We start from the raw sequence: 15060 nt of genomic DNA on the forward strand, positions 1-15060 counted from the left end.
TGTTTTGTGACTGGGGAGTGAAATCCACTGTTCACAGCCCCATGCCGTGTTCTTCAGTTGCACGTTCAGTATTTTGCAAGTGTACACCTAAAAGTATAACAAGCAGGCATTTGAAAATGTGTCTGTTCTCTCTACCTGCATATGTTGCTGTGGGAAGTAGTCCTGTGCTGATTGCTTTTTCCACAAGCACCCCATTTTGTGCAGCATAATTTGGGCCCCAGATTGGTAACTAGGAATAATCTACTGGATGACAGATTTAGAAGAGAAAATGACAGAACACCATCCATTGTCCCCTGTAGTTCCCAGCCAAACTACTCAAATATATTATCAGTGATCAACAGCCCATCTTGGACAATAATGTTTCTACTCCATAGGACTTCAGTTGTAGGTCTCTACTTGCTTGCCGATAGTTTCCCAACCTAAAACACCAGCAACACGCTTTTTGTGGGGGTTGATAAAATGAGTTATCACCAGTATTCATATTTTGATAACAGTGCTGTGGGTGTCAGCACAAAATGGCTGCCCCGGGCCAATGAGTACCGTCACAAAAAGGCTTTGCCAGCAATAACAGACTACATAACAAAGACACAAACATAGGGACCAGATCCTGCAAAAAAAAAAAAAAGAGATGCTAACTTTGTCCCCATATTATAGGACCTCTACAGCATCAGTGGTTCATTCACCTGCTCACCTTTCTATGTGATATAGGACATCAGCTGCCAAACAACTACTCTTCGGCATTCTGTAGGACAAACAGGGCAACCTCTATGCAAAACAACAAATATAACATCAGAAATGGCAGTATCCAGAAAGCAGTAGTAAAACATTTCAATTTAACAAGGTACTCTGTAACTGATCTTAAGGTGGATGTTGAACAAATGAACTTCAAAGAGAAACTCCTTATATGACCCTACTAAATTTCAGTTTATCAGGCCATTCAGTTCTGGATTCCCCTGTTGCTTGAATCCAGATGACATATTTTTATCACACCATACATTAACTAGTTTACCACTGCCCAGATGTCTTTGTTGTCACCACTGTTGGCTTGTTAATTGGTCACTGTATTATTATTATTATTATTATTATTATTATTATTATTATTATTATTAATTTTGCTTTTAAGTAACTGTTGCTAATCATTCCTTTGGCATTTCATTTCCTTGACCTCACTTCCATACATTTAACACCCCCCCCAAAAAAAACACCTTTACCTTCCAGTTTAGGATTACACTTCTTGCATCTGAGGAAGTAGACTGTGGTCCATGCAAGCTTATGCTAGAATTAATTTGTTAGTCTTTAAGCAACAACAGGACTATAACACTGTTACTCCCAAGAAATGCACCCAGATCACCCTGTGCTCTGTTTGGACACAGACACTGGGACACCAGGGATGGGGTCTGGGAAAAATGGATCTCCTTTTGCTGGTAGCTGGAAAATGTTGGAGAAGGAAGCCCCCACAGCTCTATTGTGTAGCAATTCCTTGTCTTCATTTCCAGCCCTATCTACTGCGCTTTCTCTCTGTGTGTGCACACCCATACTTTCTCACTTGCTTTGCTTGCCAGTGTGCATGCTGGATCACGCTGCCAAGGATTCCCATACTCAGTGAAAAATGCCACTGCTTTTAAGGGGCGATGGAAAACAGTAGATTTTAACAAAATGTTCTTTGTTATTAACAAAAACGTGAGTGACTAGAATCAAGTGAAGCTTGACATTTAATGCATTTTGATCACTATTTGTCAATAGTAAAACAGAACGTCTGTTCATAAAATGGGGTGTAAAGTGTGCGTTTTGATGAGGACGTTGACTGAGCAAGGTCAATTGATTATTATTTTTCTCTGCAGCTTGTCCAAACAGCTAACTGTGGTTAACAAGTAATCACCCCCCTTTTTAAAAAACCCCCAAACCCCCAAAACTATTGTTCATGCCAAGTGTCAGTTCAGCTGTTGAATTTTGTGTGTGCGCTTGCTCACGTGCTTGAGTAAAGACAATGGATAAACGATAGCATGCTGAAATCTTTCTTCTTCTTCATGAGTGAATTAAATGTGTCAGGCTTGAATAATGGCCTTGTCTGTTTTTCTCTTAGAATGAAGGCTGCCAATGGGGATTATCGAAAAGAGCACAGAGACAGAAGTCGCAGTCCAATAGAACGGGCTGCTGCACCAACAATGAGCCTTCACACCAACCACATATATGCCTCAATCCCAAGCTTACCCATGGATCAACCTCTAGCACTGACCAAAAACAGCATGGATGCTACCCGGTCTGTTAGCATCACTCCTACAATGACGTCAGTGGAACGGCAGCAGGTACTTAAGCTGTTCTCCATGATTTCTCTCTCTCTCTCTCTCCCTCTCTCTCTCTCTCTGTGTGTGTGTGTCTATCTATTTAACAACTACTTTTTTCTCAACTTGGTTGTGTTTCTTTGTCTTTGCCTACATCATTGCCTTGTTCCTCTTCCTGTGAGCACATAAATGCAGATTAAAATGTCACAAATGTTTTGATGATTGTAAGTCACCCTGACCATAAGGAGATTCAGGGGCAATTGAAACAACAGCAACATATCAATAAATTTCTGAGCAATCTGATTCAGCATGTTCCAATAAGTAATATAGCTTGATAGCAAGTAGAAAATCATTCATACGTATTTCCTCCTGTCCAACTCTGTTGAAGTTAGAGGGCTGTCTTCAGACAGCCTTCGGACAGCAAAAGAGGCTCCCTGTTGCATTCCCTTCAGTCTTGGAGATCAAAAAAGGAGCAGGCAAAGTTGTTGCCCTTGCTAACTCTGATCAGACAGGTGGCTGGCTGAAAGCAACAGATCCTCGTTTGCAGGTGATTTGTATCTTTCAAAAGTGATAAGGAGATAAATACAGATTCTGGATTGCACCACTGCAAGTTTAAGGTGTGGAAATTCCACCATAGAAAGATCTCACATTCAAAAAAGTAAGAAACAGCGACCTTCAAACCTCACACACGTGTGGTGGTGGACGTGGAGACAGAGTGTGCTAGCATTCTCTGCTCTATTGCAGCTTGCATTGCCTTTGAGCTCATAGAAAGGTCCCTGCATATTTTACTTCAATGAGTTGGAAGCTGTGTTTATTGGAAGGAACCCTTTCCCCACATAATTTCAAACAACTTAAGAGCTCCCATCTACGTACAGTATTTGAATTAAAGTTTGCCAGTATTAGTTTCTTATGGATTATTAGGAAAAAAATCTTCAAAGGCTCTTAGATACTTATCTTCTATAGCAAGTTTTAAAGATCTGGCTATAACATGAGCCTTGGAAAATATCCATTGTTCTCTGGGAAGAAACTGTGAGAGGGATGTGATATGACCTTTTGGAGAAAAGGGTCTGGTATGACTTGCTGCTCTTTAACATGGGGAGACAGAGATAACTGGAAGCCTGACCTTGACCCAGAATGCAAAAAGCTTTTCATAGAATCATAGAATCATAGAGTTGGAAGAGACCACAAGGGCCATCGAGTCCAACCCCCTGCCAAGCAGGAAACACCATCAGAGCACTCCTGACATATGGTTGTCAAGCCTCTGCTTAAAGACCTCCAAAGAAGGAGACTCCACCACACTCCTTGGCAGCAAATTCCACTGTCGAACAGCTCTTACTGTCAGGAAGTTCTTCCTAATGTTTAGGTGGAATCTTCTTTCTTGTAGTTTGGATCCATTGCTCCGTGTCCGCTTCTCTGGAGCAGCAGAAAACAACCTTTCTCCCTCCTCTATGTGACATCCTTTTATATATTTGAACATGGCTATCATATCACCCCTTAACCTCCTCTTCTCCAGGCTAAACATGCCCAGCTCCCTTAGCTGTTCCTCATAAGGCATCGTTTCCAGGCCTTTGACCATTTTGGTTGCCCTCCTCTGGACACGTTCCAGTTTGTCAGTGTCCTTCTTGAACTGTGGTGCCCAGAACTGGACACAGTACTCCAGGTGAGGTCTGACCAGAGCAGAATACAGTGGCACTATTACTTCCCTTGATCTAGATGCTATACTCCTATTGATGCAGCCCAGAATTGCATTGGCTTTTTTAGCTGCCGCGTCACACTGTTGGCTCATGTCAAGTTTGTGGTCAACCAAGACTCCTAGATCCTTTTCACATGTACTGCTCTCAAGCCAGGTGTCACCCATCTTGTATTTGTGCCTCTCATTTTTTTTGCCCAAGTGCAATACTTTACATTTCTCCCTGTTAAAATTCATCTTGTTTGTTTTGGCCCAGTTCTCTAATCTGTCAAGGTCGTTTTGAAGTGTGATCCTGTCCTCTGGGGTGTTAGCCACCCCTCCCAGTTTGGTGTCATCTGCAAATTTGATCAGGATGCCCTTGAGTCCATCATCCAAGTCGTTGATAAAGATGTTGAATAAGACCGGGCCCAAGACAGAACCCTGTGGCACCCCACTAGTCACTCTTCTCCAGGATGAAGAGGAACCATTGATGAGCACCCTTTGGGTTCGGTCAGTCAGCCAGTTACAAATCCACTGAGTGGTAGCATAGTCAAGACCGCATTTTACCAGCTTCTTTACAAGAATATCATGGGGCACCTTGTCAAATGCCTTGCTGAAATCAAGGTAGGCTACATCCACTGCGTTCCCTTCATCTACCAGGCTTGTAATTCTGTCAAAAAACGACATCAGGTTCGTCTGACATGACTTATTTTTCAGAAATCCATGCTGACTATTGGTGATCACAGCATTCCTTTCTAGGTGCTCACAGACTGTTTGCTTAATGATCTGCTCCAGAATCTTCCCTGGTATTGATGTCAGACTGACTGGGCGGTAATTATTTGGGTCCTCTCTTTTCCCCTTTTTGAAAATAGGGACAACATTTGCCCTCCTCCAGTCTGCCGGGACTTCGCCTGTTCTCCAGGAATTCTCAAAGATGACTGCCAGTGGTTCTGAAATCACACCTGCCAGTTCTTTTAATACTCTTGGATGCAGTTCATCTGGCCCTGGAGACTTGAATACATTTAGACTGGAGACTTGAATACATTTAGACTAGCCAAGTATTCTTGTACTATCTCCTTAGTTATTCTGGGCTGTGTTTCCTCTGCTGAATCATTTGCTCCAAATTCTTCAGGTCGGGCATTGTTTTCTTTTTTTGAACATTGTTTTTTGAACAGTGATCAGTCTCTAGGCTATGAGGCAGATGTGTAGAGAGCCCCAGACACCATTTTTCCTTCCTTCTGCTGACTGAGAACTCGGCTTTCCCAGCCTCTACCTGGAGGTTATTATAACTTCCCCTCTTGGACTTCCTATGTTAGTGTCAAGTAAGCAGGATATTTGGCGCAAGCACCAGCATTTTTCTCTGAAGGCCTGGATGGCTGTTTGTGCTTTAAAAAATATAGAGAGAGGGACATTTTTTAATTCTTTAGGAAAATTCCTACCGAATAAAGATAAAACAGGCTTGTTTATACTTCCTTTCCGTCAAGTTAGTTTTGTGCCAAGCTGTTCTTCCCACAATGCTCCCCTCCTGTTTTACTCTTAGATACATGGGAAGAAGCACAATAGTTTATAAAGCAAGTGGCGTATTGGAAATTGCAACCTATGTGAACTAGGATGATAGCACAGATATGGTTGCTAATGTATTGAGATGGTCTCCTTGTTGATTTACTACAAGCATAACCACACAAGCATTCCTCTTGGAAATTTGGAAAAAAAATTTTTAAAAAAAGTTTGGAGAACTTCTCACTCAGAGTTCTTAAGTGTTTCGTTAACACTTTTTTTTTTTATTTGGCACTTCGTAGTTGCTCTGAAATCCTTATATACTGTACGTATATATCTGGGATGTGATCTGTACTCTGCCCTGCAAGTGGTTGCGTTATCATTTGGTGTATTATTTTGTATAATCCATTGTACGAGACCAGCTCTTGCTGTTCTGCATACACCACTGCCTCTCTGTAGCCGGTTCTGATGACAGACAAGGAAGGGAGAGGCTCCCATTGACGACATTAGGGCTCTTTGATAAGTCTTACTATTGTTTCTCAGCTTGGCAGCCAACTCTGCCACTCTAAAAGTACATTGGGAACTGTTTTTACTGGATTATACTTGGGAGGTTATGGCCAGATGGTTAGACGTTTTGTTGTATTTGGAACATGATTGAACTCTTGTCTGAAATTGGATGCTGCTTGCTGATATTATGCTAATCATGCTTTTTTTTAAGAGAGAGAAAAAGGTTAGCAAGCAGCTCTTTTGCATTGCTTCCATTCATTTCAATGGTGTTGCCTGTACATGGTGAAAGGAGGGTGTCCACAACTGTAATCATGTTACCAAAGCTGTATGGAAATCAGCTACCATACCAACACACTCTCCTCTTTACTGGAGTCATGGGGAAGTGCTTTTCATACCAGCAAGATCCACAACCCTACAGAGGAAGCAGCCAGGTCATCTTGATCCACATAGTTCCTATTACAAATGTAATTGGGCTGTTTTCTATTGATTCGTCTATATATAGGGTACACTGTACCTAGTCATTGTGAAGAATACAAAGGATTAAATCAGTGGGACTAAATATTCCTCACTGTTCCTCTCTTTCCTTTGGTAATAAGTATCCTAGGCATGTTTGAATTTGCTATAGGAAGATGCAAATGGCTTTGTTCTCCATAGAAGCAGAACAAACAGCAGCAACCTGTCGCTTTTGTTTTTAGATTGCTGAAGCCTGACTATCTTTGATCTTGCAGTCAAATATAATCTCTTCTTAGGGTGCTTTGACTGAACTTGTGTTAAACAATGAAATCTCTCTGCTGGTTCCTATGTCATGTGAGGTTTTTGCGGCTAAAGCACATAAAGGATGAAAGGCTTGGCCCCTTTGTGAATGCCCACCTTTTGAGCAGGCTTCTAAACTAATCTCAGCGAACCAGGACACTCCAGGTGATAGTCTTGAATTTGGTCCTGGGTTCAAGTTCCATGTCAGCTCATTGCTCTTTGGAGTGTCTCGAGCTCTGTTTGCCACAGGCTTGTAAAATAAACCCACAAAATACATACGGTCTGCTTTGAAAAGGTGTGGTTAACTTTCGTTGATGATGGATTAATGTTCTTAATCCACCTAAGCATTCTGTCTACCGAAGCGTTCTACTTTTCCTGCGTTGCTGGTTGAGTTGACAGGTCTGGGTCAACACATGTAGCAACTAATAAGAGCTTTTCTACTGACCATCCCTTGCAGGTTCCAAGTGTCAGTTCCCAAACCTACTATGTGCAAGCGTGTAGGGCTGGGCGATAATCTGGTTTTCGACATCATGATATATAATCAGTTAAACATTGCGATATTTCAATATATCACAATATCAGACATAAGGCAACTGTTATGTTATAGTACTACTGTACCAATGATTTTTAAATTAGCACATTTTCTCTAAAATTAAACTTGTAGAAGTAACTAGTAGCATAGATATCTAAGGTTCCCTAAAAATTGATTACATTACTAAACAAGAAAAAAGCAAATTCAGTGTCACACTTTTAGATATTCAAATATCAGTCTCAGTTGAATGTATAACATCAGTTATTTGATTGTTAGTTAATTTTCTTTTGTAAACCTGGCCAAACTAGAAAGAATGAATAAAATTTTACAGAACAAAAAATACTAAATGAAATTGATATTTTTTGCAAGTAAAGTTTGCATTTTGGCATTCTCTGGCCATAGAGATGATCTTTGTATTTGAAGAACATTGCCAGCCTTGCTGAACCCGCTAATACTAATTTGTGCCATCCCCTAGATCCTCACTTAGTGGTGCCAGGTAAAGCAGATCATTCCGCAATGGTAGATGGCAAGGCCACCCCTGCTTATGATCAGGGAAGGAAGTACACCATATGGAGAATACGAGGCTGTCACCAAAAACACCAATGCATGTTCCTACTTACAGGTGTCTAGACATCCTTATACTGTGCTTGCTTGTACTGGCCAGCCAAATGTTTGGGTGGAAAGAGTTGTAGGATAAAGTGGCCCAGCAATACGTAAGTAGAACTAGGTCCCAAGAAGGGGAAATAGACAGGCACAGGGTTGCTAGCATTGGCAGCAGCCAAGTTCTTTTCTCTCCTTCTGTTTTGTCCTTAGGCAGCATAGTTCTTAAGTTATGGCTTTGGACTAGCTACAGTTTGTGCCACTATGGCAGTTGTCTGGTTTGAGCATTCTTCTCAGCTTGTGGTGAAGATGGCAGGCAAGAGAAAGGGAGGGGTGGACCTAGGGGAAGGTCTTTGAGAAGACCCCCCTTCTTCTCTCTTTGTCTCATGTAGGACCAGTTCATAAATTGAATTTCCCCTTTTTCAGTGAGTAGTCTTTCAACCTTCTTTGGGGTATACAGATGTTGTGCATAGGTGTATTGTGTGAACTGGCTGATCATGGTTGTGCCCAGTACCAGTTCTGCATTAGCAGCAGCAGCAGCTGAAGTCACAGCAATTGCTGCCAGCCATCTTTGGGATAAGCCCATTTCACACTTAGTGACATGCACTATCTACAGCCCCAAAACATGTTCATCCGAACATGGCCACATTTTTTTCCCATCCTCTTTCTTTCACCTCCCTGGTGGATATATAGAACTTTTAAATTGTTGTTATTGCAAATTTATCAAAGAAAAGAAAACAGAAAAAAGAAGCAGGAAAAGCAGGAAACCTTCCCGGCTTAGCTCACAATACAATAACCATCAATACATCCACCTTAGTCTACACATAAGGCTTGGTATATGCCCTCCCAATGTCCAAACAGGTAGCCAAAATAAGCTGATGCTTATAAAGTGTTCAAATGTGGCAAGAGTGTTAAGGTCTTTAGAGCATTGTGTAATAGATAGTGGGCGCTTATCTTTCAGGGCTTGTAATAGAAAGACGAGATTCAACTAAAACAAAAAAAATTTTTTCCTTCCAGTAGCACCTTAAAGACCAACTAAGTTAGTTCTTGGTATGAGCTTTCGTGTGCATGCACACTTCTTCAGATACACTGAAACAGAAGTTGCCAGATCCTTCTATATAGTGAGAAGGTGGGGAGGGGTATTACTCAGAAGGGTGGTGGGAATGGGTGATTGGCAGATAGCTGTGATGAGCCTGTTGACGACTCTTAACGACTGCAATAGGTCTTACAGGAAAAAGCAAGGGGTGAGAAGGTGAAAAATGGCTTTGTCATGTATAATGAGATAAGAATCCAATGTCTTTGTTCAGACCAGGTCTCTCCGTGGTTTTAAGTTTGGTAATGAGTTGCAATTCAGCAGCTTCTCTTTCCAGTCTATTTCTGAAATTCCTTTGTAGTAATACAGCTACTTTGAGATCTTGTATAGATCTTGTATAGATCTTGTATAGATTCAACTAAGTTGTTGCATGCAGGGAATGAGGTCCACTTGTGCTACAGGGTTTTCCCTATCCCCTAAATCTGCTCTGGAGGGCTGGGGGAAATGGAAGACCAGGTCAGGGGCAATTCCTGTTGCGTGAATGCACCCTGTTGCTGTGTGCATACCCTTGGCACTACACTGAATTCCATCCTAAATCCCTTGGTGACCGTAAAGGCTTGCAAAATCCATTTCTGTTGTCCTGCCATTAATCCCCATACTACAGGAGTATTTTGAATTCGCAGATCTTCTTCAACACTTGAGTGCTTTCCAAATTTAGTGTGCTTGAACTTTGTGTGTTGTACTAAATAGAAAGCTGTTTATTGATACCAGATATTTTTGGCTTTCTCATTTTGCTGCTTATGCTCACTAGCAGCTACCATTTTATTTGTTGTGTGTGCCTTCTTCTGCTGGAAAAACGAACAACTCTTCATTTTACTTAGAGGCATAACTGTGCTTATTGATTGTGTTTTTCTTTGCCCCTCAGAACCGTCCATCTGTAATCACATGTGCCTCTGCAATCAATCGTAACTGTAATCTATCTCATTGTCCAATCGCGCACAGTGGATGTGGAACTGCCATGCCAGCGAGTTACCGGAGACCATCTAGCAGTAAGTAATACTGCTGCATTTCTAGTTTTCCTTCTGAGGACTTGAAAGCTTCATGTGGCCATCAAATAACTCTTTAACATGTGCAACAAATTAAGAGTAGAGCGGGATATTTATTTTATTTCAAGGGAGAGGGTATACTAGGGTCAAATTAAATCTGTAATTGTGTGCTGGAATAGAATTTTTATTGGGATCTTCCTCCCTGTCTTTTGGCAGCAGAAAGCTTGATTCATGCCAGAATTTACGAGCAAATGTAACGGATGGAGAAAATCAAGGCCCACCCCCAAACATTTTTTGTACTTTCTGTGCTTGGAAAATGTAGACCTGGTGTTGTTTCAACATAGTTTTGAGCATATTTTCTTAAGTCCAATTGTGAGTCTTACTGTTGCTATTTTCTGTAGCATTACATATGGAACTGTAGTGCTAACTCAACTAACTAAGAGTGTATTCTTGCATAAAACACACAAGTTGGGGAGCATCCTTATCTCCTCTTGGGTTGCATCCAGAGCAGGTTAGTCATGCACAGTACCGCTGAAATGAGAGGCCTAAGTTTTCCAACTGATTTCAACTGGACCTAAACGTGACTCATTTGCTCTGGTACCCTTGACTTTGAGATTATATGACAGTATCAGTTAAATAGGGGTCAGACACAAATTATATATTAGAGACAACATGCAAATTATGACTTTTTCTAGAAGAAAGTGAACAAGAGGGAACAGAAACCTGAAGACAAGGACTGGGTGTAGTAAATGTCATTCTCCTATTTTTTAAACCCACATAACTTTCTGGTTTCAATTTTTTTTATTTATTTTCTCTGACATTAGCAACATTGTGTTCATACGACAATTTTACAGGAGCGCATTTCAGCAAGTGTGCAAACAAAGGTATCACATAGCTGCAAAATGTAGCTGGCCATGTTGCACTGTAACTTGCGTATTGAAATGGAACCGTTTTCATGTACACCTTTTCAAAAATCCCTTCAAATATGAATGCATCTCTTTTGTTTTGCTCTTCCTTGGGAATGAAAATTTATATCTCCATTGGATATATCCAAATAAGTTTTAAAGGAAGCAAACCTATTAGAAAGCTTATTGTATTGGGGATCCACTTCCAACTGGTACAAAAGAAATGATGGGCAGTATTCAGTTGGGGGAAGATGTTCCATTGCATAAGCAGAAACCCTTGTGCTGATGGAATGTTCACTTTGTGCTAGGCTATATACAACTCTATGGGATGAACCTTTTTCCTTTTCAAATATATTTTAGAAGCCTCTTTTCTGTGTGACATACCGTTTCTTATTCTTTTTGCTACTTACCTGTAAAGAACAGATGCTTTAAGTATTACAAATATATTAATTTGAAATGGTAGGTTAGGACCTTTATTTGCAAGGGATGTCATTTTATGCATGAAAAAACTGCAAGTGTTTTTGCTCGCATGGGTAAGCATGGGCTTCTTACTCGTCTTTCTCCCCCACCCCCTTCATTTCCCCCTTTAGCTACCACTGCCTGTGATCCAGTGGTGGAAGAGCACTTCCGCAGGAGCCTTGGCAAAAATTACAAGGAGCCAGAGCCAGTGACAAACTCTGTATCCATCACTGGATCAGTCGATGACCACTTTACCAAAGCACTTGGAGAAACGTGGCTTCAGATCAAAGCTGCAAAGGATGGCGTGTCCAGTAGTCCCGAGTCTGCCTCTAGAAGGGGGCAGTCGTCTTCTCCTCCTTCCTCCCACATGGTCAATCATAATCATTCCCCTTCTGTAGTCTCATGAAGAGAGGACCACAGTTTCTTCATCTGAAACATCAGTTTGCATGGTTTGACTGAGCTTGGAGCAGTGCTCAAATTGAAATAGTGTTTGGGAGGGAGGATATGAGAGATTAGTTTCAAACACATTTTGTGTTTATTTGCTTGGGGTTTTTTTTTATACGTGTGCCCTTATAAGATGATAGCAGGAACTATTTGACTAAGAAATAAATTTTATGATGTAGCACTCTTTTTTTCCCCCTGCCTCAGTTACCAAAGAAACCTCTGATGCAAATCTGCTGCCCCCTTAAAAACAAACAAACAAACAAACCACAGAAGGAAGTTAATGGGCAAAAGTAAAATAAAGTAATAACTTTTTAAAAAGCCATTCTGTACAGTTGGTTGACCCAAATGCTGTGTGCTTTTGGTTAGCTTCTTGAGAGTAGAATTTTGTCTGGGTTTTGCTTCCATTGCTTTCGTTTCCCTTGTGAAGTAACTTTGTATGTATATACTTGAAAAGAACTGTCATGTATGATTTGCACTATTGGAGGAGGTCTAGAGTTGCATAGCAACTTCGTGCACGATGCTTATATTCTGAGGGCAAACTGCTTTGAAAAAAAAGTCTAAAGATGATGTTTCTGTCTCTCTTTAAAGCAAGAAAGCAAAATTTGCTTAGGAAGGGGAAGTCTCATACAGGTTATAGGTCTTTCTCTCTATTAGATTTCAGATGCTTAATGCTTGCAACTGGACTGCATAATTGACCGATTCATGGGCATTTTAAATGTTTCTTAACACTGCAGTTTGTAAGAATAGAGCTGAGGTCAGAGGGTTCAATAGTGCTTAAAGATGCATGTTTTATGAAAAAAATAGCTGGTATCTATTAATGTATAGACAGTAAGAAATATAATACTTATTAGCCTTCGTTGAGAACTAGTTTTATTTTTATTTTTCAGTAACAGTCCTAGATAGACTTACTGCTGGTACAGTTGTACTCTGATATTTGTATTTGATATTCACTTTAGTAGCAGCCAGCAACCATGGACAGCCTCAGGTCAGGCCTCAAATTAAGCAGTTTATAGTATATATACAATGCTGTGGGGTACATGATTCTATAGTTTCTTTCATTGCTGAACGATTTAAAATCTGCATCATCATCTGCTTCATACACAGTTAGTTATGAAAATCTAAAGAATATCTATGAAAGCTACCAGTTGGAGAAAACTGCTATCTTGCTAAATATTTTTACCAGGACAAGATTGCCTTTCACAATCTTATTTTTGAGGCTGCTTATAAACCTAGGCCAAGGCACCAGTACATTCCTCGATTTAAAAAGAAAATGAAAACACGGTTATAAATGTGTTACTTGCATTTATTTCATTTGCTATATTAATAGCCACTAACTAGGTAATAGAGGCAGGCATAAAGAACAGACTTGTGTTAGTAGTAATGAGCTTCTCAGCTTTTTGTTAAATGCAGCGGCCCACCCACTCCTTAGCCACACCCACACATTCCACCAATCCCCAGTACAGTCACAACGAGGGCTTTTTATATTGGGTTATCTGACAAGACTGGTTATATTGAGAGTTTATGAATAGGTGAAAGACAGAACTGCATGTGATGTATTCTGGGCTGTGTTACAGTATTGGGTCCATACTGGCTTTTACATTTGTTTAAAATAGTAAAGCTATTCAATATGAAAAAGGCATAGGTGGTCAAGACGCATAAGATAACTTGTTTTGTTTCTGTTGTTCCATATTAAGTGTGACTGCCTATTTTTATTTTTTATTTTTGAAAAAGCAGGAAAAGGACCCTTGCCACCCATTTCACTATCTTCATACTGGGTATTCAGTGCTCTGTCTGCTTTGGCATTTGGTACCCTACTCCCCGTAAGGAAATTGGAGAAAAAAGAACACACTTTTTTATATAGGTAACTTTAAGACCATCATTACGCTGTGCGTAAAGAATGTACAGAGAAATTTGTAGGTATTTTTTGAGGAACAATTAATTTGTTAATGATATGTAGCTATTTAATTTTTCCCTTTCCTTTACTGTAATCATTCTCTCTTTTTTTGTCTGTTTGGAGAAAAAAGTTGATCTTTTTTTGTTTGTAGATGTCTGTAATACAGTAAAAGTGCAGGAACACAGTTATTCTATGAGAACACTGCATTAGCAATTAATAGCCACTAGTGTGTTATTGCTACAGGCTACTGAGCGGTCTAACAGGAAAGTACTAATGACTGTAGATGGGACTCTGAGATATGTAACTCCTTTGACATTTCGTTTAAGCACAATGTTACAGTATCAAGTTTACCTATCTGTGATAGGTGAATGGATTTGTGGTGGGGCAAAGATTGGCGCCTCATCTTAAATACACAATACTTGGAAGTAAACTCTGCTGATTTTGGTGGAGCATACTTCCAAGTAACTGTGTTTAGGATTATAGGCTCAGTGAGATGTGTTGTCTCCTGTATAATCATTTGAAAATAAAGACTCTATGGGAAACATAATTACTCTGAGAAAGCCAAAGGGGTTGGGGTGGAAAGAGGCAGAGGGAGAGTAACCTCACTGTTACATGAAGTTTTTTTTCACAGAGCCACATTATCTACAGTTCAGCTTGAACAATGCTCTCCGTGTTTGTAAATCTGTAATATATCATTCTTTTGTGGCCTTGTTTCACCTGGAGATTTTAAAAAAAGGTTTGGCAGGCCATCTTTTTTGTACTTAAAAGTAGCCTTAATGAACAATAAAGTGCTCTTAAATCTCATGTAAGCATGTGGTGTTTTTTTAAATGAAAAAACTGATAAAGAGATTTCACACGTCCACCACCACTCTGTGCTAAAAAGTCATAATCCCTAAGCAAGCAAAGATGGACACAGTGTGCCTCTGCTGGCACAGTACTGGTTTGTGTTGGTTCACTGGTTGTGAATATTTATTGGGCCTTCATTTAAACATTCCACAGGATACTGGACACAATGTGGGGAGAACCCTTTCTTAACAATGGTGCAGATAAGCTTTCCCCAGATGTTTTGGATTACAACTCCCACCAGCCTCAGCTAGCATGGCCAATGGACAGGGATGATGGGAATTGTGGTCCCCCATATCTGGAGCCCACCAGGCTGAGGAGGCCTGATCTAGCTTCTTAATCGTATCCAGCTGTTGTGCTTGCAACAGAGATTTACAGTTACTATTACAATACTGTATTGTGTTAGCAATGAGAAGCTTCATCAGGTGTTTGTTCAATGTAAGCAACAAAAAAGATCATTTTATCTTATGCTTTCTCATATTAGCAAAAGATGCACAATTGCTAGTGATAGCTGCCTGTGACCCCCATCTATTTTTATTTGAACACTTTTTGAAACTGCTGTGATAGCTGTGGCTTTGTATATGCGCTTCACAAAA

The 15060-nt window shown here is 40.3% G+C and overlaps 2 protein-coding genes across 4 annotated transcripts in view; one reads left to right on the forward strand and one right to left on the reverse strand.

Annotated features, from left to right (window-relative positions):
• VGLL4 (vestigial like family member 4) overlaps positions 1-14425 on the forward strand; it is a 96764-nt gene extending 82339 nt beyond the window's left edge. For all 3 annotated transcript variants that reach the window (XM_083603566.1, XM_083603565.1, XM_083603567.1), the window contains 3 exons: positions 2084-2306; positions 9799-9922; positions 11415-14425. In XM_083603566.1, coding sequence (XP_083459692.1) covers positions 2084-2306; positions 9799-9922; positions 11415-11689 — 622 coding nt within the window. In that variant the 3' untranslated portion in view covers positions 11690-14425. The remainder of the gene's footprint in view (positions 1-2083; positions 2307-9798; positions 9923-11414) is intronic.
• Positions 1-15060, reverse strand: part of ATG7 (autophagy related 7) — a 152844-nt gene that overhangs the window by 32966 nt on the left and 104818 nt on the right. The window lies entirely within an intron of this gene.

The sequence above is a fragment of the Podarcis filfolensis genome, assembly GCF_964270895.1.
Source record: "Podarcis filfolensis genome assembly, chromosome: 2".
Lineage (NCBI taxonomy): Eukaryota > Metazoa > Chordata > Lepidosauria > Squamata > Lacertidae > Podarcis > Podarcis filfolensis.